The 27393-nt window shown below is 52.9% G+C and overlaps 1 protein-coding gene and 1 non-coding gene across 8 annotated transcripts in view; both read right to left on the bottom strand.

Annotated features, from left to right (window-relative positions):
- Positions 1-781: 781 nt before the first annotated feature.
- Positions 782-27393, bottom strand: part of CIITA (class II major histocompatibility complex transactivator) — a 45542-nt gene continuing 18930 nt past the window's right edge. For 3 of the 7 annotated variants that reach the window (XM_036070281.2, XM_036070316.2, XM_036070322.2), the window contains exons 2-20: positions 23288-23431; positions 22945-23040; positions 20471-20533; positions 20210-20290; positions 17869-17913; positions 17063-17215; positions 16450-16593; positions 15339-15503; positions 14521-14589; positions 12026-13679; positions 10810-10968; positions 10070-10141; positions 7135-7215; positions 6460-6552; positions 5135-5221; positions 2952-3035; positions 2702-2785; positions 1918-2015; positions 782-1443 (exon numbers count right to left, since the gene is read on the bottom strand). In XM_036070281.2, coding sequence (XP_035926174.1) covers positions 1940-2015; positions 2702-2785; positions 2952-3035; positions 5135-5221; positions 6460-6552; positions 7135-7215; positions 10070-10141; positions 10810-10968; positions 12026-13679; positions 14521-14589; positions 15339-15503; positions 16450-16593; positions 17063-17215; positions 17869-17913; positions 20210-20290; positions 20471-20533; positions 22945-23040; positions 23288-23431 — 3350 coding nt within the window. In that variant the 3' untranslated portion in view covers positions 782-1443; positions 1918-1939. The other 4 variants (XM_036070292.2, XM_036070303.2, XM_078074807.1 and 1 more) reach the window with 4 other exon arrangements.
- TRNAN-GUU (transfer RNA asparagine (anticodon GUU)) lies at positions 7602-7674 on the bottom strand. The gene has a single exon. It is a non-coding gene; the product is annotated as a tRNA-Asn (tRNA).

Genomic DNA, 27393 nt, shown 5'->3' on the forward strand with positions numbered 1-27393 from the left:
CAGTAAAAATAATACCAGCTGAGCTGGCAGCCCTCGGTGTGGACAGCAAAGCTTCCAGGTCCCTTCCAGGCTCGGCATGGCCAAGGCAAGATGCCGGCTCGACTAAGAAGCGGCTCCCAGGTTAGAACGCCAAGTCAGACAGAGGCAGAGGGAAATATCCCCTCTGCAAGGCTTACGGGGCATCAACCTTGCCGAGCCCCAAATAACAAATACGCCACTAAAGCTTGGGATGCCGTAGGAAGATCCTCTCCGGAGAGACAGGACTTGGGCCACGGTGGATTCTGCCGGGGGGCCGGGGGGCGTGGGGAGTGGTAGGAGAGCCACGGCCCCTGTCCCACGGGACAAAGAATATGGAGCACGAGGTGCTATGTGACTCGAAAGGCTGGGTCATGAAAAGGATACCTCTCTCTGTGGTCTCTGTCTCTATCTCCCTCTTCCAGTTGGGGTGACCGCCCTTCAACCCAGCTGCCATGCAATGAGGAAGCCCAAATTAGCACACGTGGAGAGGCTCCCCCTCTGTTGTCGGTTCCTTAGAGGAACCAAGGCCCCAGGCCCCCAGCCGGCATGGAGTCCCCGAGACTTCACGCCGCCCCCGCTGACGCGGAGTGGGGCAGAGACCTGCCGTGCCCACCGAGCCCAGCCCACATGACCGGCCTGGGAGCAGAATAAAGTCGTTTTAAGTCACTGCATCTTGGGGGGAGTTTGTGATGTGTGCGATAACCGAACAGTGGGCGCCCCAAAACGGTAATCACGGTATAAACTCAAACGGTGGACACACCTGTGAAACTGAATGAGCCCTTTATAATGTAGTGAAACACGACACAAGAAATGAAGGCTGAGAGGCCTTCCCCCCTCCATTAGTGTACTGTCAGCTCTTTCCAGCTAAAGTCCAGTGTGTCTGCGCCAGGCCAAGCTTTGGCCTCAACCAGGTTAGTGCAAAAACAGTGAGTCCTGCAGACACAAAGCAGTTGCCACCGAATCCCTGCCTGTCACAGTTTGGGAAAGGAGCAGGCGGGGCAGGCTGCTGGTGTCCACAGAGCACCAAGCGTGCCCTATTAGCAGAGCAGCGTGGAGAAGTGCTTTCTCCCCAGGCCAGCAGGGACCTGGGGACGCCGAGATGGGGCCGCCCTGCTCCCTCGCTCCGGCCTGGTCACCACTGTCGGGAGCATCCCGCAGGGCCTGCCTCAGTGCTTCTGGGTGGATTGCAGCGGCCACCGGGCGCCCAGCCCATCTGCCGGGGGTGCCATCGACCTGGGCCCCGCAGGGGGCCTGGAGCCGGGCCCAGGTCCGTCCGCAGAGCAGGTCCTTCCCGCGGCTGGGTGGGGGCCGACCTTGAGCTGGCAGGGCTGGGCGCCAGGCTGCTTGGCTCATGGGCCCAAGAACAACTGTGTCCACAGATAACCAGTTCAAGGTCCAGCGTGGTCAGCGTCCTCAGAGAACATGCTGTGAGAGGTCAGGAGAAGGCGGGGTCAGAGAGCTTCAGGAGGGGGCAGCTGGACACATGGACAGAGCGCTGTCCAGATTGGGGATGAGGAGGAGTTGGAGGAGGGGGACATCACAGGCTGGGGAGGCACAGAAGTCGGGGGACAGTCATTTGCACAGAAACATGTAGAGCAAATTCCTATGAAGACCATGCAGGGCAGGCGGCAGGGGTGGCTGGGGGGACCTCTAGGGAAGCTCTTCCCCAAACTAAGGGCTGTGGATGGCTGACCATCCCCCCACCCCTGTCCTTCCCCCACCTCTCCACGCCTGGCCACAGGCAGGAGGCTCAGGGCCTAGTCCCCAAAACCTGTAAAGACACCTCCACCAATCACAGGTGGAGGCCCCAGGTGGTGCACAGTCTCGAGGTGCTCACCCAGCAGCGCCCCCCGCCCCGCCCCACCCCCAGTTCTCCCTGTCCAAGCCCACCTCGGTTACCTCATCCCGGGCATCACGGAGCTCATCTCAGGCTGATCCGTGAGTCTAGCTGCTGCAGGTGTTCATGGACGCCAAACGGGATGGTGGGCATCCACATCCTACAACGGGTACGGCGTGCAGGGGCCAGGTTAGAGGAGAGAAGGGGGCCCCAATTCTCTCCTACCACCCAGCGTAGACCCTTGGAGACTTCCCACCTGGCAGAACCAGACCAGTGTGGGGTTATAGGGATCGCAGAGGCCTAGGAGCCCCAAGACCTCTTTCTTTAGACCTGGTTCTACTACTGACTTGTTGTGTGACCTCCAAAAAGTTAGTTAGCCTCTCTGTGCCTCATTCTCCTCATCTGTAAAATGGGGCTTATAAATTCTACCCTAGAAGATACGAGGGATTATGTAGGTGAAAGTGCCTTGGAAGAATTTAAAGTACTGATACCAGACATCAGACACCATAGTGATGGGATGACACATAAGTTTGAACCATATGAAATGGCCAAATTTGCCAGGTCCAAAATAATAGAATATAAGTGATTTCATATCATTGACCCTAATACATTGAGCATTTTCAGGTACAAGCCTACTGTTCTAAGATTAACTTGAACCTCACAAAACTGCTTGGGGGTAAATATTACCACTCCCATTTTACAAAAAAACTGAGGCCAGGGTGGCAAAGTTTGCTCGTCCAAGTTCCCACACTGGTGAGGGCGAGAGCGGGGTTTGAGCTCAGGGCTCACAGGAGCTGCACCCCTGGAAAGCCGGGGGCCCCCCACCCATGGGGGGCCGAGACTTACGCCAGTGTCTCCACATGAGGGCACTTTCTCAGGCTGGCGGCTAGCTGCTGGGCCCCGGCAGCCGTGAACTTGTTATACTGGACACTGGGGAGAGAAACCCATCCTGGGGCCTGGCCCTCACTCGGGGCCATCCAGCCCCCGACCAAGGCCACCCCCGCACTCTCGACAAGCAGCCCTTCCCAGCCTGGCAGCAGGAGACCCCGCAGTCCCCCCGAGCCCCAGACCCCTGCCACCCACTGTCCACACTCACTCCAACACCCGGAGGGACACCATGTCTGGAAGCACGTGTGCCAGGCTCTCAGCTCCCATGTCACAGATGCTGTTATTGTACAGGCTGCCAGAAACAGAGGTGAGGGCCCATGGGGATCCACGTCCAGCCAGATCCCTGCCCCATTTTACAGAGGGGCAACCTGAGGCCCAGAGACTCCTGGCCGAGATTTTCCCAAGTTCAAATCCCAGCTCCGGGGCTTGTGGCCTGTGTGACCTTTGGCAAGTTACTTAACTCCTTTGTGACTCAGTTTGCTCCTCCAGAAAATGGGCACGATAGAGTAATCGCAGGGAGGAGTAAATGAGTTCATGCTGGTACAACACCCAAAACAGAGCCCGGCACGTGAAATGACTAAATCCTAGCTGTGCTTATTACTACCCCCTGGGGCAGGGGGAGAAGGGGGGGATGGTGATGGTTATATGAGTTACCGTAGATGGCATGACCAGCACTGGGGAATAGTAGGGGAGAGAAAAAACCAGAACCACTGGGCCAGCACGGGTTTCTCGGTGTGGTCACAGCTACCGTGAGCAGCATGGTACATAAAACGATGGGTGTTGCCGGTGCCAGATGAAGCTGTACACTCAGTAACAATCATCCCTTTAACACGCCAGGTGCTCCCGAGGTTCTCATTTCAAGGCCATGACTTTGCCATGACTCAGCTTCGGGGCTACACTGCAGGGCTGCATGTAAAAGCAGCAGGTCTACACTGCAGCAAAGCAGATTAAGGTTAACCTCCCGCATCTCCTGATGTCACAGGTTGGCCAGGACCAGGGCCAGAACCAGGCGGAGGCTTTACAATTCCTTCCTGGGGGCAGCGGTCTTAGAATCCAGGGGGCTTCCCCCTCCTCCCACAGACAGAGGATTCTTCCCATATTTCATCGATGCCAAGATGTACATGTTCACATCTGAATATCATTGAGATCCAGATGTGTCTGATCATCAATGAATGTCATGGTTTAATTAGCAGTGTTTTCTAAAATGTCGGTCATATCAGATATTGCCCCCATTTGCCCCATATGCTTCTCCATTCACAATGGAAAAACTCCAAAAGCCCTCTCCGGACCTATGAAGGTCTCCTTGCATATTCTGGCCTCCCCTACCTCTCCCACCTCATCTCCCACCTGCTGTCCCTCATTCTCTTTAGCCAGCCACAGTGGCCCTTCTGGCAAAGACAGAACTCTTTCCCACCTCAAGGCCTTTGCATCTTCTGTTCCCTCTTCCTGGAATGCTTGTTCCTGAGCACCTCCCATGGAAGGGGGTCTCCTGACCTCCTTGATGAATTCAATACTCCCCATTGTACCCTCCTGGGCCCTTGTTAGTTTCCTCCCCCGTACAAATCACTATTTAAAAATATTTTGTTTGTACATGTGCTTATCTATTAGGCAAGAAGCTTGAAAGCAAGGGAATATTTGTTTTGTTCATAGCTGAATCTCTAGTTCCTAGCACAAGTACTGGCCCATGGTTGATATTAGAGGTAATTAGATGCCCTGCACAACTCTGGGGAGTGACAATCACGTAGACTATGATTTGCACAATACACAACCCATACAGCTGCACGTGGTGACCCTGGCTGGAACGATAAATGGTGGATGCATCAATAACTAGATGAACCAGATACCATCTCCCCTGGGAATGTGGCTCTGGCTGTCCTTGGCAGGGGATGAAGGCTGAGGAAGGAGTAGGAAAGCCTGGAGAGAGAAGAGAGCTGGCAAGGCTGAGCTGAAGGGCTGGGGCTCTGGTCTGAACTCCCCTCATCAGTCCTGGGACCACCAGGGAGGCAGGCTGGAAGTCATCAAAAGCAAAAAGTGCTATGCCAAGGCCGACCAGAAGGTGGCAGTGCAGGCACTGTGTGAGCTGCAAGAGCCAGCCAAGGCGGCCAATGCACGGTCAGCTTCTAGAAACCAACACCACGGCACTCCAGAAAAGGCTCAGTCCTGCCATCCCCTGGGGAAAGAAGACCAATATTTACTGTGCACTAGAGCCAGGCATTGCGCCAAGCGCTTTCCATAGGCCACTGGGATGGTACCCATTTTCCAAACGAGTAAGCAACTTGCCCGGTTTGTCAGGTGCATTTCCCCAGGCCCTTGCTATCCTCTTGTGTGGGGTGGTGGTGTGGCTCTCCACCCTCCCCCAGCCTGCCAGCTTGGTGAGGGGGGCCCACTCACCTCAGCCTGAGGAGGGACGCAGCCAGGGAGGGCAGGGCCTCGGCGAGCTTGCAGGCGCCCACGTCGGTGATGCTGTTCTGTGACAAGCTGCAGGGACACAGCGAGGGGGAGGGCTCAGGACCAAACTCTCACGCCCCTCCCCATCCGTGCCCACCCACTCCGGGGCAGAGCTGGGGAACTTTCACTTCCCCACAGGGTGGCCCGAGCAGCAAACACATGTCTATCTACCTCGAGGAGAGTCGTGGGTAACAGTCTGTGAGCAGCACTGTGGGTAACATGCTGATTCTTAGTAAATAAAAAGATACTGTCCCGCCCTTGGCTGCGTGGGATGTGGGGGTGAGGATGAAAATAGAGAGAGGTCACGCCCCCCACACCTGTTCTATGATTTGATAGCATCCTTCTTTTCCCTTTGGACCACATTTCCCAACTAGAACTGAATACGTGTTCATATTATTTGTTTAACGTCAGGTCTGTTTTTTTGGTTACTGTATCCGTGTACCTACATCAATGCCAAGTACATAGTAGGTGTTCGATACTTAAGTCGGTGGGAAAAAGACAGGAAGGAAAGGTAGGAGAGGGAGGGACAAAGAAAGGAGTGGTGGGGGCGGAGAGAGGATCTAGCTTACCCACAGCATCACCTAGAATACTATAAATTACTGGGCAAGTCTCAATGTCCTACAGTCAAGGAAATTCCAAAGTGAACCCTGCTGCCATCCCGGGCCCAGTTACGAAGCAGAGCGTGGACAGACTTTGATGATCCCCTCTACGTTCAGTAAACAATCATGCAGATCCTCCTACATCACATCCATCCACTTCCCAAAACCCAGGACAGTTGTTTTTTGAGCCCAACGCCGGGCTTGAACTCGCAACCCTGAGATCAAGACCTGAGCTGAAATCAAGGGTTGGACGCTCAACTGATTGAGCCACCCAGGTGCTCCTTTTTTTTTTTAAATAAATATTTACTATTTTGATGATAATGTTTTAGTGACACATCCTAGTCCGTCTCTCGTCTCACACCGCCCAGTGTAACTTCCTCTCCTTAAATGTTATTTACGTTCATCAGTGTGTGCTTCATAATCACGGATTTATTTGTTTGCTTGTTTACTAGGAGTTCACTGAGGTCAGGGGCTCTGTTTGTTCTGTTTAAAGCTGGGTCTGCAAGGCCCAGAATGGTGGCTACACATAGTAGGTGCTCCTTCGGTATTCGCCGATTAAATTAACAAATGAGCGTTTGCGCGGGATTCAATCAAGAAACGACTGAATGGGTGAGTGAACGGAAAAACACAAAAACCCAATGCAGCAGGAAGGGCAGCTCCAGCACTCACTTGAGAGTCTCCAGGGCCCTCAGCCGAGGGAAGGTGGCTGACAACTGCTCGACCCCCTCATCCCCGATCTTGTTCTCGCTCAGCGAGTCCAGGCTGTGGGTGGAATCAGACAGAGGGGCCATCAGCCCACACCCAGGAGGCCAGCCTCCTCCCACCCCCACCCCCCCGCCACCTTGGACACACCATAGGCAAACTTTCCAGAGCAAATCTGCATCCCCCGGGGGCGGCTGACCAGTTGGCCAGCCGGGGGACAAGGTTCTGACTCCCCACAGACATGAATCGGTTTTCTGTTTGTTTGTTTTCCCTGGGAGCCCCGTGAGCTCTGGCAACTTCCTTAACCCTCTTGGGACCACAACTGTGCAATGGGCTCCTGCTCCCAGATCCTGCCTCCTCATGTCCGTGCTGGGAACAGCATGGGAGCCCAGGGAGGGAAAAGAGTTCCAGAGGTCACAAAAGGACTCAACCTTTTTTATTCTTGGGGATTCTCTCATCTGTCCTCCCTTCCCTGCAGTGGGGTCGTCTGGTCCTTCCCACCAACCACACTGAGGAAGCCGCAGGAGAGAGGGAGGGAGGGAGGGAGGGTAGGACAGAGAAGGTCGGTCCTCCTGTGTGCACCTTCGCCAGGGGCAGGGTTTGAGGTTATCAAAACCTGAGGGTGCCCGCGTCCATACTTACTCCAGATGCTGAAGGGAGGAAAAGGCCTCGAGGATCCTCACCAGTTTGGGAAAAGCCTGGGGGCCTAGGACAGAGCCCAGCCTAGGAGGCAAAGAGCAGAGGTAAGACCCCGAAACTGTCACGGCTCCTCAATGTGGCACCAGGGTGGGGTGGACATGTCACAGAAGGCACGTCCAGTCTGAGGCCCCCTCCCCTCCCTGCCCCCCAGTGCCCTCCCTCCCTTGATCCCCACTAGGTGGCACCCCAATCCCTTCTGTTCTGGCCAGACTTCACCGAAGCCCCCCAAGAGGCAGCTTGGGCTCCTGGCCTGGGAAAGTGTTTCCCATATTCCAGCCTGAGGACCACCACCAGTCTTGAGAAAAATGACTTTACTTATCTGCCATTACATTTTTATTTTTAAATTATTTTTTAATTAAAAAAATTTATTTTTTACTTAAAAAATAAAAATAAAAACAAGAAAATCTCTACACCCAACGTGGGGCTCGAACTCACAACCCTGAGATCAACAGTTTCATGCTCTACTGACTGAGCCAGCCGGGTGCCCCTGTGTCATTACATTTTAATAACAAATAAAACCATTTATTGAGAACTTATTATGTACCAGGCACACGCGGGGTCCTTCACTCAGATGTCATTTCACCCTCACAACTCTGAGCTAAGGGCACTTCGTATCCCCGTTTTACAGATGGGGAAACTGAGGCACAGAGGGATTAACTAATTCACACAAGGTCTCACAGGCTGGATCAGCATTTACACCCGACTTCCAGGGGAAGAAAAATAAAGACAGTGCAGGGCTCTTTTGTTCTGCTTTTCAAATATGGTTAAACGGGACTCAACATAACGAACTGTCTTTTATTCTGAAATTGTGTCCTTTGGAGTGTTTTTGGCACGAAAATGTTCATTCTTTGATAAAATTGGTGCCAGCAGGGGCTATTTTGCTTGTTGGAATGAACACACTTGATAAACATGAAAACATGGTAACTGCATATAGTCCTTCAAATTTACTCCAAAATATTCTCCGTCTTTGCAGTCTCAAAGTCTGGGAACCTCGAGCCTCGATAAAAGGTCATGAGATGGGAGTCCGACGGCTGACTTAAACCTGGGCCCTACCACGTGGCTCCCGTGGGGCCATGTGGGCAAACCCCTTCAGCTCCATCTTGGTCTCCTCAGATTTGGCCCCTGTCTCATGAGCCTGTTGGAAGGATTACGGAGTTCGTGCATCCAGTATTGGCTGCTCGCCCATGCGAGCCTGTCGCGGACAGGGCCATGAACAGAACAGACAGAAATCCTGGCCCTTGTTCGTGGAGCTGACAGTCCCGTGGGCAAGACAGATAATGAAAGAAGTCGGTAAATTATCTGGTGCGGGAGATAATCAGTAATACAGAGAAAAGCACGGTGGCAGGCGAGGTAGAACTGTACTTTCAAACATGGGAGCGTTTGGCTCCGTGGAAACCAGAAGGAAGGGAGAAAGTAGTGGCGTGGGCCGTGCAGATATCTGGGGAAGAGCATCATGGGCATAAGGCGCAGGCAGTGCAAAGGCCCTGGGGCCAGACCCTGCCTATGAGGTTGGAGTCCAGCAAGGAGACCCCTGGGGCTGGAGTGGAGGGAGCAGGGAAGGCAGTATGGGAGATGGAGGAGGCCTCTTCAAGGGCTGAATCAGGACCCTGTCCCCTCGCAGAGTACCTCACGGGTTCTGAGCAACCAACAAGCCTCATCTCCAGGCCACTGGGGCCTGCATGGTACCGGGCGCAGTGGCTGGCAGTCACACACCCAAAATAGTCCTTTCTTTCCTTCCTTCCTTCTTGAGATCTTTCTTGGGGCTTCTGGCCTCCAGGTGGCTAGTCTCCTGGTTCTGGGCCATTCCACCTCAATGCTATTGTTCCCCAGAGCACACTTCCGACCTCCATCTAGGGGCTTTTTAAGCTGAAAATAAGTCAAAGCCAGAAGGCGCCCTTGGTGATTATTTTCACACATTTCCTCTTTCCAGCAACATTTTTATTTCTGCACAAATGTGGCACCTTGTCTCTGTTCCAAACCAGAAATGCTTGCCTTTTTCTGGGGTGCGGGGGAGCAGAGATCAGGAGGGGCAGGTAACTGGAGGGTGACCAGCTGGGGACCTTGGGCAAGTCACTTAACCTGGCTAGGCCTCAGTGTTCTCATCTGTAAGATGGGGAAGGTAGTGACTACCTCCCAGATCATATATAAATTGCACTGTGTACACTGCAGGTGTTTAATAATTTCTTCCTAATCGTTAGGCGATTTTCGATCCCTAACAAAGATAGCACACGAATTTAGCTTCTTCCTTTGTTGGAACAAGAGCCAGGCAAGCTTCAGCCCTTCGGTCACCTACTCCAGAGAGTCCCCATGGCCTCCCCGCCGCCCCACGGGCCACTGATCACAGCAGGGGGTAATTGTTTGTTTACACTAGACTTCAGTCTCATTGAGGACAGTGGCCTCAGTCAGTGGATTGTGTCTGTCCAATGAATGAATGGGAAGGAGCCTGTTCACCAGTAAATGGGCCACTTAGCATCACACCCGAGAAGCTCCAGCCCCAGCCCTGACCGGCTGGGCCCCAGATGCTGGAAGCTGGTTTCCAAAGGGGCGAGGCAATAGGATAAGAATAATCTGGGGTAGGGGGCGGGCACCTGGGTGGCTCAGTTTGTTAAGCGACTGACTCCTGATTTCAGCTCAGGTCATGATCTCAGGGTCCTGGGATTGAGCCTCGCGTCGGGCTCCAAGCTCAGCACGGAGTCTGCTTGTCCCTCTCCCTCTGCTCCTCCTCCCACTCTCTCTCTCTCTCTCTCAAATAAATAAATAAAATCTTTTAAAAAAATGATTTTGGGGACCCCTCTCCATTCCCAGTGGCTCAGGCCCAGCTAATAATGCCGGGTAAGAAACCTCACGGGGACCCGAGACAATTCACTCCTCTGCTTACGCAAACTCCAGCTTCTTTAGGTCCCGGACAGCAGGGAGCTCTCCAGCTGTGTCTTCCGAGGAATTCCTTGTCCTAGAGAGAAGGGGCAATGTTAGTGGGGAGCAGGCTCTTCGCCTATCCCTGAGCCCCTACGTGAGTGATTCAGGATGCCTGCCTCAAATTCCCGGGGAGGCCTGCCTTCCTTGGAGGCTATTATTGTCCCCCGTTAAAAAGAAATAGAACAGGACGTTACGAAGGCGTACTTACAGGTTTCATGGAAAGCAGATGCTTCCCAAACCCGGCCCAGGCAGCACACAATAGGTGCTTAAACAGTGGATGAGGACAGAATAAGAAACAGTTGTTCTATAGTCAAGTTTCTCTGCCCTCTGAGTCAAGTTAGCGCTCTGCCATCGATCACATGGGGACAGTACTCGTCCTGCCTACCCTGAAAGGTGGCCATCGGTGACACTTCTGTTACTAGATGCAGAAAGCACCTCCTCGACCCTCAGCAGGGAGTCTCTGTCTGGCTCTAGCTGAGGACAAATTGGGTTCATGATGGCAGGTTTTGAAGGGCACAAGGTGATGGGTCCTGGAGGCTCTGCCCTGGGGGGTGCCTGCTGCAGGAGATTCTGGGCGGCCTGGGGGAGGGCACGGGATCTCTCCAAGGAGAGGAGAAGTACCAATGGTGAACTTTAATGCTGGGTCCTGCCTGTCCTCAACCTGCACGGTCTGAGCCACCTCTCACGCCCTCTCCTCCTCACCTCTGGATCTGCACGAGGTTGCCGAGGTCTTCCACATCCTTCGGGGACTTGGCCTTGAAAGGCTCGATGGTGAATTTCTCCTCCACCGCCCGGAGCAGCTTGGTCTCCCCACGCTGCTGTAGAGACTCCCACAGCCCCACCATGTCACTCAGCGAAGCCCTGCGGAGGAAGGGCCTCAGACCCAGGCACAAGAGCCGGGCTAGACCATAATGGAGGGGCAGCTCCATGAAGGAACCTCCTACCTAGTCAGACACTTTCTGTCCTCAGCTTCATCCCTACTTCCTCCAGGAAGCCTTCCATGACCACTCCAGTTCCTAATGATCGCTCCCTTTTCTCAGCCCCCCCAGTGGTTTGGTTTCCCTTTTTGCTTTGGCTACCAGGAAGCTCAGCGGTAAATTCTTGGTTGAACCACTACAATGGTATAGGACTTTATAGCTTGGGTAAAGTATATTTGGGGGGAAGGTGGGAGAAATTTTCTGCAGATTAGGCTAAAGTGATCAAACAGATCACAGAAGGATTTAAATGAGCCAAGTTAAGGAATCAAAGGGGTAGAATATGATCAGATGCAAGTTCTAGGAAGACTGCTCTGACGGTTGACTATGAAGTAGAATGGAAAAGGGAGATGGGAGGTGGGGAGCTTGAGGGGAGGTTGTGGCTTTAACCATGACAAAACAGTGGCTTGATTAGGGGATGGAGAGAAGAATATGAATTTGAGCCCAGATCAGCCTTAGATCCTAAATGTGGCCCAGTGCCTCGCACCTGTCAGGCCTTCAAATATTGGTTGAAGGGGCGCCTGGGTGGCTCGGTAGGTTAAGCGCTGGACTCTTGGTTTGGGCTCAGGTCATGATCTCAGGGTCATGAGATCGAGCCCCATGTCTGGCTCTGCTCAGCGTGGAGTCTGCTTGAGATTCTTTCCCTCTCCCTCCCCCTCTACCCCTCCTCCCCCACCTCTCTAAAATAGGAAAAAAATTTAATTAATTTAATTTTAAAAACCCCACAAATATTGGTTGAAGACGCTGCCCTTCACTGGCTGTGTGACCTTGGGCAAGCCGCTATCCCTCTCTGAGCCTGGACGTCCTCATCTTAAAAAGGAAGGAATCACTTCCGCCCCCCTCTGGCTGCCATGCATACTAAACGAGACCCCACCGCGGTGCTCAGCACCGGGCACAGCGCCAAGACCACGGCGGAAGCCCTCTGCCCTGTCCCCTGCCCCCACCTGAAATGGGTGACGCAGCTGAGTCCCACGAGGCTCCCCAGCCCAGCGGGGTCAATGCCAGTGCTGCGGAGGTCCAGGGAGAAGTCTTGGCCGGCCGCTGCCAAGGCACTGCACAGCATGTAGGTGTTGGGGGGTGTGAGCCGGGTGCCCAGGAAGGAGAGGCGGGCCGGAAGCCCCTGCACCACGTGCTGCCAGATCGCAGCGTCCGCGGCCTCGTGTGCACAGTGCAGCAATTCCAGCAGCCGCCCGGCTGGGAGCATCCCTGGCTGCAGGCGCTTCAGGTACCTGCTGAGCACCTTCTGCTTCCTGGCCCCCACGGCGGCCGCAGCTGGCCCTGCCAGGGCTCCGAGGCAGTCGGCGTGAGGCTGGAAAAGCAGGCCAGCCAGGAAGCGCGGCACGCCCTCCAGCCAGTTGTCATAGGGCCTCTTCTTCCTCGGGGTCAACGCCAAGTACTGCGGCAGCTCCTTGTCCTTGATTTCAGTGCTCAGGGCCAGCCACACAGCCCCCAGGAAGCACTGCAGGAGGAAGCTGGAGAAGGCCAGCTCCACGTCCGGGGCGCCCGGGACGGGCTGCACCAGGCCTTTGGCCACGGCCCAGGCCCTCACAGCGGCCGATGGGAACTGGCTGTCCTGCAGGGTGCCCCGGTGTCTGCGGCCCAGCTCCCAGGCCAGCCTGGCCAGTCCTGCCAGGGCCTCCGGGGGGCTGTCGCGGGCTGCGGGGCCCAGCAGGCCCACGTAGAGTCCCGTGAGCGTGGAGGGCAGCTCAGCCTTGTCACCCAGCTCTAGGAGGGCCTCGGAGAGCCGGCACACGGCCCGGCACACGGTGGGGCTGTGGCTGAGGCTGAGCAGGAACGGCTGGCCCCGGAGGAGGGCCAGGGCTCGCTCCTGGCGCGCAGTCGCCCCAGTGCGCTCCAAGTAGCGCGTCACGTAGGTCTCGGCCTGCTCGGCTGAGAAGCCAGCCACCTCGAACAGGACATCGGCCTTGCTCAGGCTCTGGGCCAGGCGGCCCCAGGGCCGGGCCGTGAGCAGCAGGGTGCAGCCTCGAAGCAGCTTCCGCTGGAAGAGTCCGGCCAGCAGCCCACGGAGGGAGTGGGGCTCTGTGGACACGGGTCCGCACGTGCTGTGCAGGAGGCCGTCTTGGGCTTCAAGCCCCTCGAAGGCGTCCAGGATGAGCAGAACCCGGTCGGGCCGCCTCAAGATGTGTCTGAAGACCTCCTCGTCCACGGGCCGTGGCTGGGGGCCCAGGCAGAAGAGCAGATCCTGCAGGCGGTAAGTGTCCCCTTTGGCGCGGTCCAAACAGTGGCAGGGGAAGTAGAAGACGAAGTCATACTGGGGCAACTGGCCGCAGGCCCAGGCCCGGCTCACTTCCCGGGCCCAACAGCTCTTCCCCTGTCCTGCTTTGCCCAGCACGGCGATCACCTGCGTCTCCCACGGCCGCCGGCAGTCCCCGGCAGCCCCCAGCACCTCGGCCAGACCCCCACGGGCCAACTGCCTCTCTGCCCAGTCCGGGGTGGCCAGCTCCCTCTCCTGGTTTTTGCCACTGCTCCTTTCCAGCCGTGCCTTCACCAGCTCCACCTCCACCAGGATGCCTTCCGGGCCGGCGAGCTCAGCCTGGTACTTGTCCCGTAGGGAGCTGCAGAACTGCTCTACACTCTCTGCAAAGGCCCAAGGGTGAGTGGGTGGGTGGGTGGGTGTGTGTTTGCACGCGCGTGTGCTGGGCGGGGAGGGTGCTAGCGCCACCACGAGGCCAGCCCGACCACCAGCTGCGCCAGTCAGTCCCCACCCACTGCCTTCTTTATTACTGCCTCGCTCAGTTACGCAGACATTCATTCATTCACTCATTCACTCTCACACCCGTCATTCACCTGTCTTCTCCCTTGTTTATCTATCCGCCCCTTCATTTACTCACTAACCCCCTTCTGCTTTTGCTCCCTCACTATAGGAAGGCCATGGGGTGGGGGGCAGTGTTAAGGTTTAAGAGAGTGGAATCCATGTATCTAGTTAAAATCCCAGCTCCACCGCTAATTACTGTGATCTTGAGCATGTTATAGACTCTGCTACGTCTCCGGGGATGCCCCAGGAGTCCTTCATCTGCAAAAGGGGGATAACATTAGGGCTGTTTGCGACATGCATGATTTAATATATCTGCTTAGAAAAGCACGCGGAACGGAGTAAGACTTAGGAGCTCAGTCATCCTCTCATCATCTCACCTCCCATCGCCCCTGTGCCCAGAGTCAGCCCCCTCCTTCATCCATCTCTCCCCTCATTCATTCCCTTGGGCTGGAAAACAAGGTGCCAACACCTGGTGTGGGCTTACGAGGGCAGGACCTCAGCACATGTGACTTGCTCATAGAATCAAGTGAGCAAGTGAACAGATGCATGAGCAAGACCACCAACAGAGAAGGGCTGAGTATGTGTTGAGTGACTGAGTGAAATAGAAGCAGACCCGGGCTTCCACCTCCTGCCCCAGGGCACAGAGAGTCCGCCACCACTTACCAGGCCATTTCAGAGGCTTGCTGGAGACCTCGTGAGCTGCCCGGCTTTGGGTAGGGGACATCTGGTCCTCTGGAGATGAAGAAGTTCAGGTGAGGGGCCTGCCTGGGGACCTTCCTGCCTCGGGGACATTCAGTCCTCCAAGGCTCCCAAAGGCAGAACCAACGGGGGTGGGGGGCGGCTGGGTCTTCCCCGAGGCAACAGTCATAAGGTGGTGACCTGAGGCTGTATCCTACTCAAAGAGGCTTTTAACTTGACCAGCTGTGCTTTATTATTATTTTTTTAAGATGTATTTATTTATTTGACAGAGAGAGACACAGTGAGAGAAGGAACACAAGCAGGGGGAGTGGGAGAGGGAGAAGCAGGCTTCCCGCTGAGCAGGGAGCCTGATGCGGGGCTTGATCCCAGGACCCCGGGATCATGACCTGAGCTGAAGGGAGATGCTTAACGACTGAGCCACCCAGGCACCCCTAACTGGGCCAGCTATGCTTTAAAAATTTTCACCAATGTTTTAAAAATCACAGTATCTATGTAAAAACCGAGATTTGTAGATTCTGCTGACAAATCAGAAGATCTGGCCACACTGGGTCTGGTTTCGTGCTGGGTGGCAAGTAGCTGAAGGCCAGTGGTCCGGTTTAGGTGGAACACGTGTTTTTTTATGCCTTCCACTCCCTGGAGACCCCCCCTACCTTGTTTTACCCTTAAACGCAGCCTGCCTGTCCCTGTGGGTGGCCTGGTCTGTGGACCTGATTGAGACGATTCTTCCCCCAGGGCCTCCGTCCTGCTTCCCGTAACTCTCACCAGCCCCTGAGGGTCCTTACCTGTCATATTTGCACGGGAGGTCAAGGCTGGTTCTGGCATTCCAGGAAGGTCAGCTGCAGACGGGGCAAAGGGGCTGGTGGAGCCGGGCCGATCTGGGGACTTGGGGAGGCTCTGCACAGCCGGGCCACTGGAAGGAAGCACTTGGCTGGCCTGGGGCATCTCGCCTATATTGGGACAATGGGAAGGGTTAGAACAACCAGGTATCCACCCAGGACCCCACTTGGGTCACCCCCACCCCATCCCAAAGGAGGCTGTGTGGCTTGGGAAGTCTGGGGAGGAGACTGGGGAACTTCCAGAGGAAGACATTTCAGGACAGGACTGAGGAAAGAACTCTGGAGTTACCCCTAGCTCACCGAGACTTGGTTTCCCCACCTGTGAAATGGGCACAGTCAGCTCACAGAGAGCTTAGGGCAAGTGCTACTATAACATTCTTCCTGCTATACGGTCAGTGCTCATTTGCCTGGATGTCAGGTCAGGGATGCTCCCTTCCTTCTGGACCACCAGCACATTATACGAAAAACTGGCATACAACATTTAAAGGATGCTCTTAGATTGGTGGAAGTCTCCCCACCTGACTTCATCCTCTCTCCCATCCCTGAGAGCCCAAAGGAGACTTGCCCTGGGCAATTCACAACTCCTCAGTGTGGGAGGTCAGCAGGGACCATCCTGCCGATCAGGAAATAAGGCAATTCCAAAAAAGCCACGCAAGGATGCACACCAAAACAGTTCACCACTCTATACTAAGAGTGCAAAAGAGCCTCATTAACTCTTGTAAGCATCTCATTTTGTTTGGCTTGTGGATGAGCATGAATCGATGGGATTTTTAAATATAATAAAGTTTAATACAAAGGAAAAAAGGCAAAACTAAGGTTTGGTGGGGAAAAGTGATACATAGAAAGTACAGCCCCTGGGTGGGTGGGTCACTCACCCCGACCACCTTGGGGAGCTCTGCCCTTATGCTTTGATATTTGGGAAAGGGGGTCAGAGAAGGGTGTTCTGGGGACGGAGGATCATAAGAAGGTGCCAAATGCCTGGGGTTGGCGGAGGACAGGATCAGGGAGTAGTCAGGTAGCCGCGAGAAGGGATGGGGGGCAGGCTTTGAACACTCACCTTGATAAATGACCATACCAGACACCCCCGTCCCAGCCCCTGAGATTTGCCAGAGCCCCTGGGGCAGAGAGGGGAGGCCAGGGATGATCTGGATGCGTCCAGCAGGAAGACTCAGGCAGCTCAGCAAGGAACTGGAAGGGGGCACTGGGGAGACAAAGGCAGTGAGGTGGGATCCTCCAGGGCAGCAATGTTCGTAATCCTGTTCTCTGATTATCCGATTAAGATCCGACTCCCTTTCTAAAGGGCAGGCTCCTCTGTCCCCCCAGAGCAGCAGCTGTGTCTGTCTTGCCCGTGGTGGTGTCCCCAGCACCCGGCAGAGTGGCGGGCACAGACAAGGTGCTCAGTGCATAACTGATGAATGAAGAGAGCTGATGAGCAAATGCCCTAATGGGTGGGGACTCCCTGCATTATCTCCCAGGGATGTTTCCTTCCAAGGCACATTCTCTGGCACAGGCTGAGCTGATGGGGACCCTGAGGATGGGACTAACTGGGATGGAAGTGGGTGACACCAAGGGGGGGTTCCTGTCCCTGGTGGGCCCTACCATGGCCACTCTTCAGGCGCCCCCAGGGAAGGGGGGGTGGGAAGCCTACCCTCTCCAAGTCCCTAACGTACCAGGCATTAGGACGGTCTCCTCCAGCCGGATCTGGCTGGATGCTGGCTCCTTGTTGAACACAGCAGGTGGTGACAGGCAGGGCAGAGCTGCAGAGTCACTCACTGACCCGACCAGGAACGTGCCAGTCACCATGGGCACAGCGAGGGGCTCAGCTGTGAGCAAGACGACCATGTTAGATCCAGGGGACCACGGATGCGATCTGAATGGGTGCCTGGCGGGGCCCTTCTAGGGAGGATGGCAGAAGCACAGTAGACCTCTCTCCGGGTGGTTGGAGGGAGCTCCCATCCTCTTCTCAGCCCTGGGTGAAGCTGCTTTGTCTTCCTCACTCTGTGCCACTCAGGGGCTGGTCTCCCCCACTTTGCAATAACAATAGGTGGGATGAGAGGGCAGGTGGAGGGAGAGGAGGCAGCCTCTGGTGGGAGGAGACGGTGAGCCTGGGGAAGAGGCTCGCTGAGGCATGGGGCTCTCGGGAGGCCAGAGGGCACTGGGTGACCAGCTGACCCTAGGTGACTCTGTACTCCAAAAGGAGAAGTGTGGTCTGGAGGGGCAGTGGAGTAAGGTGGGAGGTGGGGTCCCGGCTCTGACTCAGAATTAAGAAGGGGTGTTGGGGGAGAGGCTTTGTAGGAGAAGTTGAATCTCCCAGCAGCCTTCAAACTGCAGAGCAGGGGGCTATGGAACCGTGATCTTGGTTTGAATCCCAACTCTGCCTCTCACTAGCTGTGTGATCTCGGACAAGTGACTTCACCTCTCTGAGCCCTGGCTTCCCTGCCTCACAGTCTCCCCGGGTGCACCCCACCCTGCTCACCCAGCTTCCTGTGCTTCAAGTCCACGGGCAGCTCCTCTGGGAAGGCTGCAGAGAAAACATCATGGTCAGCCGCCCCAAGGAAGTTGTGGTCCCAGCCACGAGGGGCCCATGAACCCCAGCAGCCCACATGGCCTTGCCTTAAATGGCTGGAAAGTGGCCTTGCAGCTCTCAGTCCCTCCCCTTCCTCTGACCCTTCCTGCCCTGCTTGTCCGCTTGCGCCCAAACCCCACCTTGAAGACCCAGGGCAGCGAGGGACTGGAAGAGGCCGAAGCGCAAAGGGGACACAAGACGAGTTTGAGTTTAGAAAAATAAAAATGAAAACAACAACAACCTGCTTAGGGTCCCTCCCTAGCCTTGTGTCTTTGCAACAGAGCCTTTCTGAACCTTTGATCGCTCATCCGTGAAATAGAGGCGGGGTTTCCTACTTTGCAGGAGTACATGGAAAATCGGTGAGCTAGGGACCAAGTGCCAGCACAGTGACGGAGGAAAACCCTATGTGTCCCTGAGCAAGGGGCTGGCGAAACAAATCACAGTTCACCCACCCAGTGAATTTCCACACAGCCCTAAAAAAGAACAAGAATGCTAACGGACGTATGGGGAAGTGTACTGGTGTCTGCAATTTACTTTGAAATGTTCCCAAAATAAAACGAATGGATGAGTGGGTGGAGAGAGGGATGGACAGATGGAGAGAGATGTGTTAAGGCAAATACAGCCAAACATCAACTGGAGACTGTTAGCGCTACATGGTTGTTTGCAGTACGATTCTTTCACCTTTATTCTATGTTGAAAAGTTTCATAGTAAAATGCTGGGGAAAATATTTATCAAATAAAACAAACAAACAAAAAAAGCAAGCCAGCAAGAGGAATTCCCTGGAGGGAACCGGCAACATAGGCTGTTTTCAGGGAGGGAAACTGAGGGTCTGGGGGACAGGGGTGGGAGGGAGATTTTTTTGTGTTCACTGAATATCTTTGCACCTTTTGAATTTTTATAGCATGCACCTGCTTCACCTGTTGACAAATGAAGAAATAGGTACAAGTCCGACACATGGTCTGGAGCATAGGAAGCTCTCACTCGACTGTTGAGCTCATTTTACAGATATGTTCATTCAGTGGACATTTACTGAGGCGCTACAGCACGCCCTGTGTTAGAACTTAGTTAATGAGTCCGGAAGACAAGATTGCTGTCCTCACAGTGGGGAACTAGTCAAAAAGCAATAAAAAAAAAAAAAAAAAAAAAAAGTCCAGATGGTGGCAAGCACTAAGGGGCTAGGAGAGACACAAACAAGGTGAAAACCAGCGAGGTGATCCATGTGGAAGGGTGGTCAGGGAAGGCCTTCCGGAGGAGGTGACATGTTAGCCAAGACCTCAAGGATTCAAAGGAGCCTGCAATGGGAAGAACTGGGAAAAGGGCATTCCAGATAGAACTGCAAATGCAAGAGCCCCGAGGCTGGAGGCTGGGCAGGGTACGTGAGTTCTAGGAATGGTAGGAAGCCAGTGTGGCTGGAATGTCCTGGCCCAGGGCAAGCTTGGAAAGGTGGGAAGGACCAGATCATATAGGCCTTGTGTATATATTTGTAGTCCTTGGAGCTTTAACAGGACAGCAGAATGATCTGATTTGCATTTAAAAGCTCATAGGGACTGCCAGTAAGGACAGATTAAGGAGAAAGGGAGACAGAGTAGGAGGCTCAGAGAGGGACAAGCACTTGCTCAAAGCCACACAACCCATAGATAGCAGACCCAGGACTCAAACCAAGTTCTTGCTGACTCCAGAATCTATGGATAAAGACACGTCCCTCAAACACAGGGGTGACAACTAAGGATGAAAGAGAAGCCAGAGCCCAAATGGCCTTTGGGAAATGGCAATCAAGACAGCCAGGGGCAGGGCGCCTGGGTGGCTCAGTCGTTAAGCGTCTGCCTTCGGCTCAGGTCATGATCCCAGGGTCCTGGGATCGAGTCCCACATCGGGCTCCCTGCTCGGCGGGAGGCCTGCTTCTCCCTCTCCCACTCCCCCTGCTTGTGTTCCTGCTCTCGCTACCTCTCTGTCAAATAAATAAATAAAATCTTTAAAAAAAAAAAAATTAAAAAAAAAAAAAAAAAAAAAAAAAAGACAGCCAGGGGCAGAGACACACCTGGAGAATGGCCATTAGCACCTGGGCTGTCTGCTTCTTCCCTGGGTCACCAGGGAACAGCAGTGAGGGGAGTGGGGGGTAGAATGTCCAAACCCAGGCAGAGCAGACAGGACTTAACAAGGGAAGCCACTGGGAGCCACAGCAGGCTCTGGAGCCAAGGCAGGGCCAGGAGTCGAGCAGGCCGAGGTCAGATCAGAGAGGGGCTTACTCACGTCTTTTCTGACTTTTCTGTCCTGCTTCCTCCAGCACCTCGACACTCTCGCTGATCATTTCTTCCAATCCTATGTGCTCGACTTCGGAAAAAAAAAAAAAAGACACCAACACGTAGTCAGTGGATGCCCAAGGTGAGCCTTCATTGTCCCTATGTTGGGGTGGGATCTGACTGCCCTTCAAAGGGTGGTCATCAGGTATTATGATGCTCCCCAAGGAACAAGGAAGGAAACGCAGGCTGAGCCAAGAATCCCCCAACTTACTGAAAATGTCTTTGCCCAGACCATCCAGTTGGGAGTCCTGAAACACGTACTGGTCCAGTTCCGCTGCCCAGACAAGGAAAAGAACAGTCAGTCCATGAGTTTTCTGAACACCTCTTGTGTGCCTGGTCTTGAAGTAGGTACCAGGGAACTGTGACCCTCCAGCCTTGGCACACACAGGGGTGCTCAATCAGCGTTTGCTGAATGAATGATCAAATTAATGAAGGAACCCTGAACCTTCATGGGCTCTTAATCTAATTGAAGGGATGATATGCATCCATGAAAACTTAACTATCGCTGTCAAGTAGTACAGTGCAGTGTGGTAGAGTTGTCACGGGCTTTAAGTTTAAATCCCAGCTCTAACCCCCATTAACCCTACTAGCTGTGCAAATTTGGACCAACTGCTTAACCTCTCTGGGACTCCACGGCCTCATCTGTGTAATGAGAACAAAAAATGCCTGCAACCCAGGGATGGATGGCGAGGATTAGAGGCTCCACCTCTAAGTTAAAGCATCAAAAATAGTAGCCAGGACACCAAAAGCACTTACTAAATAGTGGTTAATTATATAAAGTGGTACATGACTTGGAGCCCAGGGGAAGACAGCTATCATGGCAAGAGGTCAGGGGAAAGAGTGTATGGTGGCACAGGTCTGTCAGGGAGGGCTCCTGAGGGAAGGGATCCTGGAGCCAGGCCTTGAAAGATGGTCACAGTCAGAGAGATGGGAAGTGGAGGGCTTCGGGCAGTGAGGACAGAGTGAGGAAAGTGTTTGAAAAACTCAGAGACAGGTGTCCGCGGGAAAGTTTCATGCTGGGGAAAAGGTAGGGTTGATTTTATCAGCAATGGAGAGCCATAAAAGGGGAGCAGTGACCATGATGACTATGACGATGGTGATGGTGGTCATGGAGGGGGGCACCTAACTTACTCTTTGCAAATTCCTTTCCTAATCACTTTACACACAGAAACTCATCCAATCCTCAGCCATCCCATGAGGTGGGTGTGATTATTACACCCACTATGCACATATGGAAGCCATTTTCTAGACATATTTCAAGATGCCTCAAATGACTGGATGCTCAGGCCAGAGCCTGGCTTTCTAGAAGCACAGAGAAAGCCCACAGACTTGAGCAACAGATTTGGATGAAGCTTCTGCCTCACCTTGCTTTGGCAGCTTCCACTTCCTGTGTAGATGCCCCCAAGTGAAAAGCCCCTAAATCCTAAGTAATGCTCAAATCCTTCATCACTGCCTCCAGTTGTGAGGAATATGAATGCCCTCAGCACCAAACACTTCTGCTTCCTCAGGTAAGTTCCCAAGAAGGAAAGGAAGTGGGCAGACTTCTCAGTTCTGTAATTTTTGAGACACATAGTTACTACTCTCCATTTTCCACTTTGTGTGCTGCAGGATTAACTGTGCACTGGGGAAAGACTGGCCACATTCACGCTAAGCACAGACCTCCTGAGTGATGTGGTTCTTGGGTTGCCAGGAAAAAGGCCACAAAAAATGGTTGTACAGGTTGTTCACTGCACAAAGGTGCCCAGCAAGAGGACAAATGGGGGCTGCATCCTCCAGAAAAAGGGGCATCTTTTTCTAATTCAACAGAGCCTCTGTATGAGATAGTGGTGAGGAGGGAGCCTTTACCCCACTCCCCTCCAAAAAACAAAAACAAAAACCAACAGCAACACATCTCTCCAAAGAGTTCTGCCCTTATCTGAAAATAGTAGCCCTTTTTAAACCTGCAAATCAGCCTCCCAGCTTAAGCCTTAGAGAACCTCTCCACCCTAGACTCTTTCCTTTTTGTGGTTAAAAATAAGGACTTTGAAATGAGAAAGACCTAGCTTTGAATCTCAGAGCTGCCCATTACTATCTCTAATGCAGCCTTAGGTACACTGTTTTACCTCTCTAAGCCTCGATTTCCTCCTCCATAAAACGGAGATACTAATAGGATCTACTTCCTTTGTTGTTGTAAGGATTCAATGCAATAACACACATACAGTGCTCTAAGCCTCGATGTCCTCCTCCATAAAACGGAGATACTAATAGGATCTACTTCCTTTGTTGTTGTAAGGATTCAATGCAATAACACACATACAGTGATCTGCATGCAACAAGTGCGCCCAAATGGTAGGTATTACAAATACTAGAGTAGTCTGGCTTAGGAGCTAGGGAGGAGACAGGGAGGGGTATATGGTATGGGCTGTGTGGAAGGAAGGAAAGAAGAGCAAGAAATATAAAAAGATATAGAACTGGAGGCAGAGGATACAAAAGTGAGACTTTTTTTGCCTGGTGGTCATTGGCCAAGGGGTCAATCTCCCTTCTTCCCTGGGGTCTCTTTTCTAGCCCTTGCTTTGCATCCCCCTTGCCCTAATTTATGAGGGAGGAGACTGCTGTGGCTTGTGGTGAATGGGTGAGGTTACCAAAAGAGAAAAAGGAACTCTTCCCCTCAACTGGCCCTTTTCTGGGTTAAGAATGCTTCCTCACCGATATTGGCATAAGCCTCCCTGGTCTCTTCATCACCTTCCATGTCCCACAACAGTTTGCTGAACTGTTCGCAGTTGATGGTGTCCATGTCGGGTTCTGGAGGGAAAAGCCCCATGGATGAAGCAGGAAAGGTTTGGGAAGAGGGCTGGTGGGGAAGGAAGGAGGCGGGGCGGGGCTGGGAGAACTCCTCTTTGGAAAGCAAACAACACGGAGGCGTTTGGAGCTGTCCGCGGTGCTGACCAGAGTTCAGCGGCCAGAACGTCGCCCAGTTGCTGACTGTCTCCACCGCAGGCTGAGGGGGGTGAGGAAGGACTTGGGAGGGGCCAGAGGGAGGAGAGCCCACCTGAGCAGAGCTCAATCTCTTCTCTAGCCAGGTCCGTCTGGTCATAGAGGTGGTAGAGCTGCAAGGGATCGGCACTGCTGTTGAGAAGCTCCAGGTACCCGCCTTCTAGAGACCCCAACTCCATGGCGGCACACTGTCCGCTGCCTGGAAGGAAGACACATTTAGTCAGTGCAGGGAGCATAGGAAAGATGTAGAGAATTAACATCTACCATAGCTCCTAGCTGGGTCACCTGGTGAAGGCCAGGGTTTGGGAGAGCCAAAGAAAGTGAGCAGAAGTACTCATTCAGCACCTCTTATACGCTCCGGGCAGTGGAGAGAGCAAGTCATATCTCCTTCCTCCAAGGAACTTATAATCGCTCTGGGAAGATGCCCACCATACAGGGAAGGGAAGTGGGGAAGTGTAGATTCAAGACACCTTACACCTGGGATCCAGGAGACTTGAGGTCCACATCTAGTGCTGCCATGAGTGATAACAGTTGAGATTTGTAGAGCACCTACCTTGTGCCAGACACATGGGCTAGCACATTCCATTCTCACATCAACAATCATATGAGGTAGATACTCTTACTATCCTCAATTTCCACATGAAAACACTGAGGATCAGAGACGTGAGGTGACTTACATAAGGTGACCCAAGTCCAAGTGGAACCCAGATCTGGTTCTGGGCATTCTGACGCAGGGATATGCAATTAAGTCCTATGCTCTATCTACTGCCTTGGGTGACCTCGAGCAAGTCTCTGCTCCTCTCTGTGCCTCAGTTTCCTAATCTGTAAATTGAAGGAGTCGGGGCAGATTCTAAGATTCTTTTTTTTTTTTTTTTAGAGTTTATTTATTTATTTGAGACAGAGAGAATGAGAGAGAGAGAGCACATGAGAGGGGGGAGGGTCAGAGGGAGAAGCAGACTCCCTGCCAAGCAGGGAGCCCGATGCGGAACTCGATCCAGGGACTCCAGGATCATGACCTGAGCCAAAGGCAGTCGCTTAACCAACTGAGCCACCCAGGCACCCCTGATTAAAGACTCTTAATAGGAGTTTGGTGCCCTAGGCACATCCCTTTGAGATTCTAAGATTCTTCATTTGGTGAAGGGCATATCAGATACCTTAGATACCACTTCATTCAATCTTCCAAACACCCTGGACATGTCCACGCAAAAACTTGTGTATGAAATTTCATAGATGCATAATTCATAATAGCCAAAATATGGAAACAACTCAAGTATCTATCAATAAATGAATGAATAAACAAAATGTGATAAATCCATACAATGGAATACTATTCAGCCATAAAAAGAATAAAGTACTGACACAGGCTACAACATGAATGAAACTTGAAAACATGACACTCAGGGAAAGAAGCCAGACACAATGGGCCATAGATGGTATGATTCCATTTATATGGAATGTGCAGAATAGGCAAATCTTTACAGATAAAGTAGATTAGTGGTTGGTTAGGGTTGGGAGAGAGTTGTGGAAAAAACTGGGGAGCAAATGATCACAGAGGTGGGGCTTTTTTTGTGGGGATGTCAAAAATGTTCTTTAGCTAATGTGGGGATGGTTGTACAACTGTGTGAATATACTAAAAAGACCACTGAATGGTGCATTTTAAATGAGTGAATTGTGGGACATCCTGGTGGCTCAGTCGGTTAAGCATCCAGTTCTTGATTTCAGCTCAGGTCATGATCTCAGGGTCCTGGAATCGAGCCCTGTATTGGGCTCCACGCTCAGCAAGGAGTCTGCTTGAGATTCTTTCCCTCTCCCTCTGCCCCTCCCCCACTCTGTCTTTCTAAAAATAAATATTTTTTAAAAAGAAATAAATGGGTGGGGGCGCCTGGGTGGCTCAGATGGTTGGGCATCTGCCTTTGGCTCAGGTCATGATCCCAGGGTCCTGGGATCAAGCCCCACGTCTGGCTCCTGGCTCAGCGGGGAGCCTGCTTTTCCCTCTCCCTCTGCCTCTCCCCCTGCTCATGCTCCCTCTCTCTCTGTACCTCTCTGTCTCAAATGAAAAAGTAAAATCTTAAAAAAAAAAATGGGTGAATTACACACTATGTGAATTACATCCCAATAAAGCTACAAAAGCAAAACAAAAACCGACCCAGGAAGATAGGCATTATTGTTTCCATTTTGCAGATGAGGCCAACTAGTTTCCCTGATAATATGCAGTTCTTGCTGGCTAGAGCCACTCTGAAGGCTCATGCCCGGCTCTAGGTTCCTGCTCTACTCCCTAGTGGGTTCATTTCCCAGACCCCCTGTAACAAAGTTACAAACTGAGCAGCTTAAAACAACAGAGCCTTAGTCGCTCAGGGTTCTGGGGGCCAGAAGTCCAAAATTAAGGTGTTGCCAGAAGCTCTAGGGGACAGTCCTTCCTTGCCTCTTGTAGCTTCTAGAAACTCTCGGCATTCCTTTACTTGTGACTGTGTGGCCGAATCACTGCAATCTCTGCCTCAGTGGTCCCATCATCTCTTCTTCATGTCTCAGATCTTCTGCCCCTCTCTTAAAAGGACACTTGCCTCTGGGTTTAGGGCCCACCTGCATAATCCAAGATGATCTTATTTCAAGGTCCTTAACTTGATTACACCTGCAAAGACGCTTTCTCCAAATAAGGTCACATTCACAGGTTCTAGGGATTTGATGTGGACATATCTTCTGGGGGCCCCCATTCAACCTCCTATACATGAAATGCAGACACTTCCTGGAAGGACTCAGAGTTTCTTGGAAGAGGCAAGAGGAGAGCTGGCCTTGAAGGCCAGAGGACCTGCCAGAGCTTTCTGAGTGCCCCCACTTGGGCCGCAAGAAAGTGGAGGTGAGGGAGAAGGACCGAAGAGGGTAGGGTTGGGAGAACACACACACACACACACACACACACACACACACACACACCTCACCACTGCCTTCCAGCTGCTTCTTTTCATTTGATTCATTAACAACGCTCACTACCTATGGAGGGTCTCTGCACAGACCCCGGATATCACGGAGAATGAACTTTCCAGGCCAGCCTGGGGCCCTGGCTGGGGCTGCCTGTTGATAATGGGTTGGGTGGGGGCCGCAGGAACCCAAACATCACAGACTTGCCTCAAAGGTCCAGCCAGCCGTGACTGGAGGAAGCGGAACTGAAAGATGGGGTCCCCACCCTTTTCTTGTCATGAAGCCAAGCCTGGGGGGCGGAGGAGAAGAATTCCACCCCTCCCAGTACAGTGGCTTGAGACCAGAGAAGAAATCTGTTTTCTCCAGAGAGGTAAGAAAAGACCTCCCCCACCCACTCAAATCTTGCCTGGTGCCTTCCTCCCCTTTTCAGTCTGGGGTATTTATGGACAGCTTATATTGTAGCAATCCACCTCTTTTTCCAGGCAGCCAGATCTGGTGACAACAGCTCTGGATTGAGCCTAACCATTTCACCAATGAGTCAGGTGACTTTGGTCAAGTTCCCCAAACTGTTTTTTCACAGGGTAACAGGTCTGCCAGTGGCCTTCAAGTCCAACCTCCTTCACTCTACAGAGCAGATGAGACCCTGAGAAGGGACGCGACTTGCTCAAGGCCCCATAGCCTGTCCCTGGCCAAGCCTGCACCTGATCCCTCCCCAGCACAAGACTCTCAGTCCAGTGCTCTTTCCTGCCGATCAAAATGTTTCCATTCAATGAACAATCCCCATCATATCTAGGCCCAGGAATAGGGAGGGACCAGGTCCTATCGCAGAAGGGTGATGGCAGGAGGTGCCATGGAGAGGAGCTTGAAGAAGTATAACCCAGCCCCACTACTGACGGGCTCAGCTTCAAACTTTGGACAACATTGCCAAATGCGATCAGACCCCAGAGAAACACACTGACGGAAGAGAAAAAAGCCAACTTGCGTGAGCTTGGGAGTCAAATTGCCTGCCTCTGAAATCATTCCTACCTACCAACTCACCACAACCTGGGCAAGTTCATTTTATCAAGCTCCTGGAGCCTCAGTTTCCTGATCTGTAAAATGGGAATAATAACCGGTAACTCATTAGGATCCAGTGAGTTAATTCTCATAAAGCTCTCAGAAAGGTGACTGGCCCTTAGTAAGCATTTAGTGAATGGTGGCTTAGAATGGCATCCAGCACATACATGGTGAGCAAATGTGGGAGAT

This window comes from Halichoerus grypus, chromosome 6 (genome assembly GCF_964656455.1).
Source record: "Halichoerus grypus chromosome 6, mHalGry1.hap1.1, whole genome shotgun sequence".
NCBI lineage: Eukaryota > Metazoa > Chordata > Mammalia > Carnivora > Phocidae > Halichoerus > Halichoerus grypus.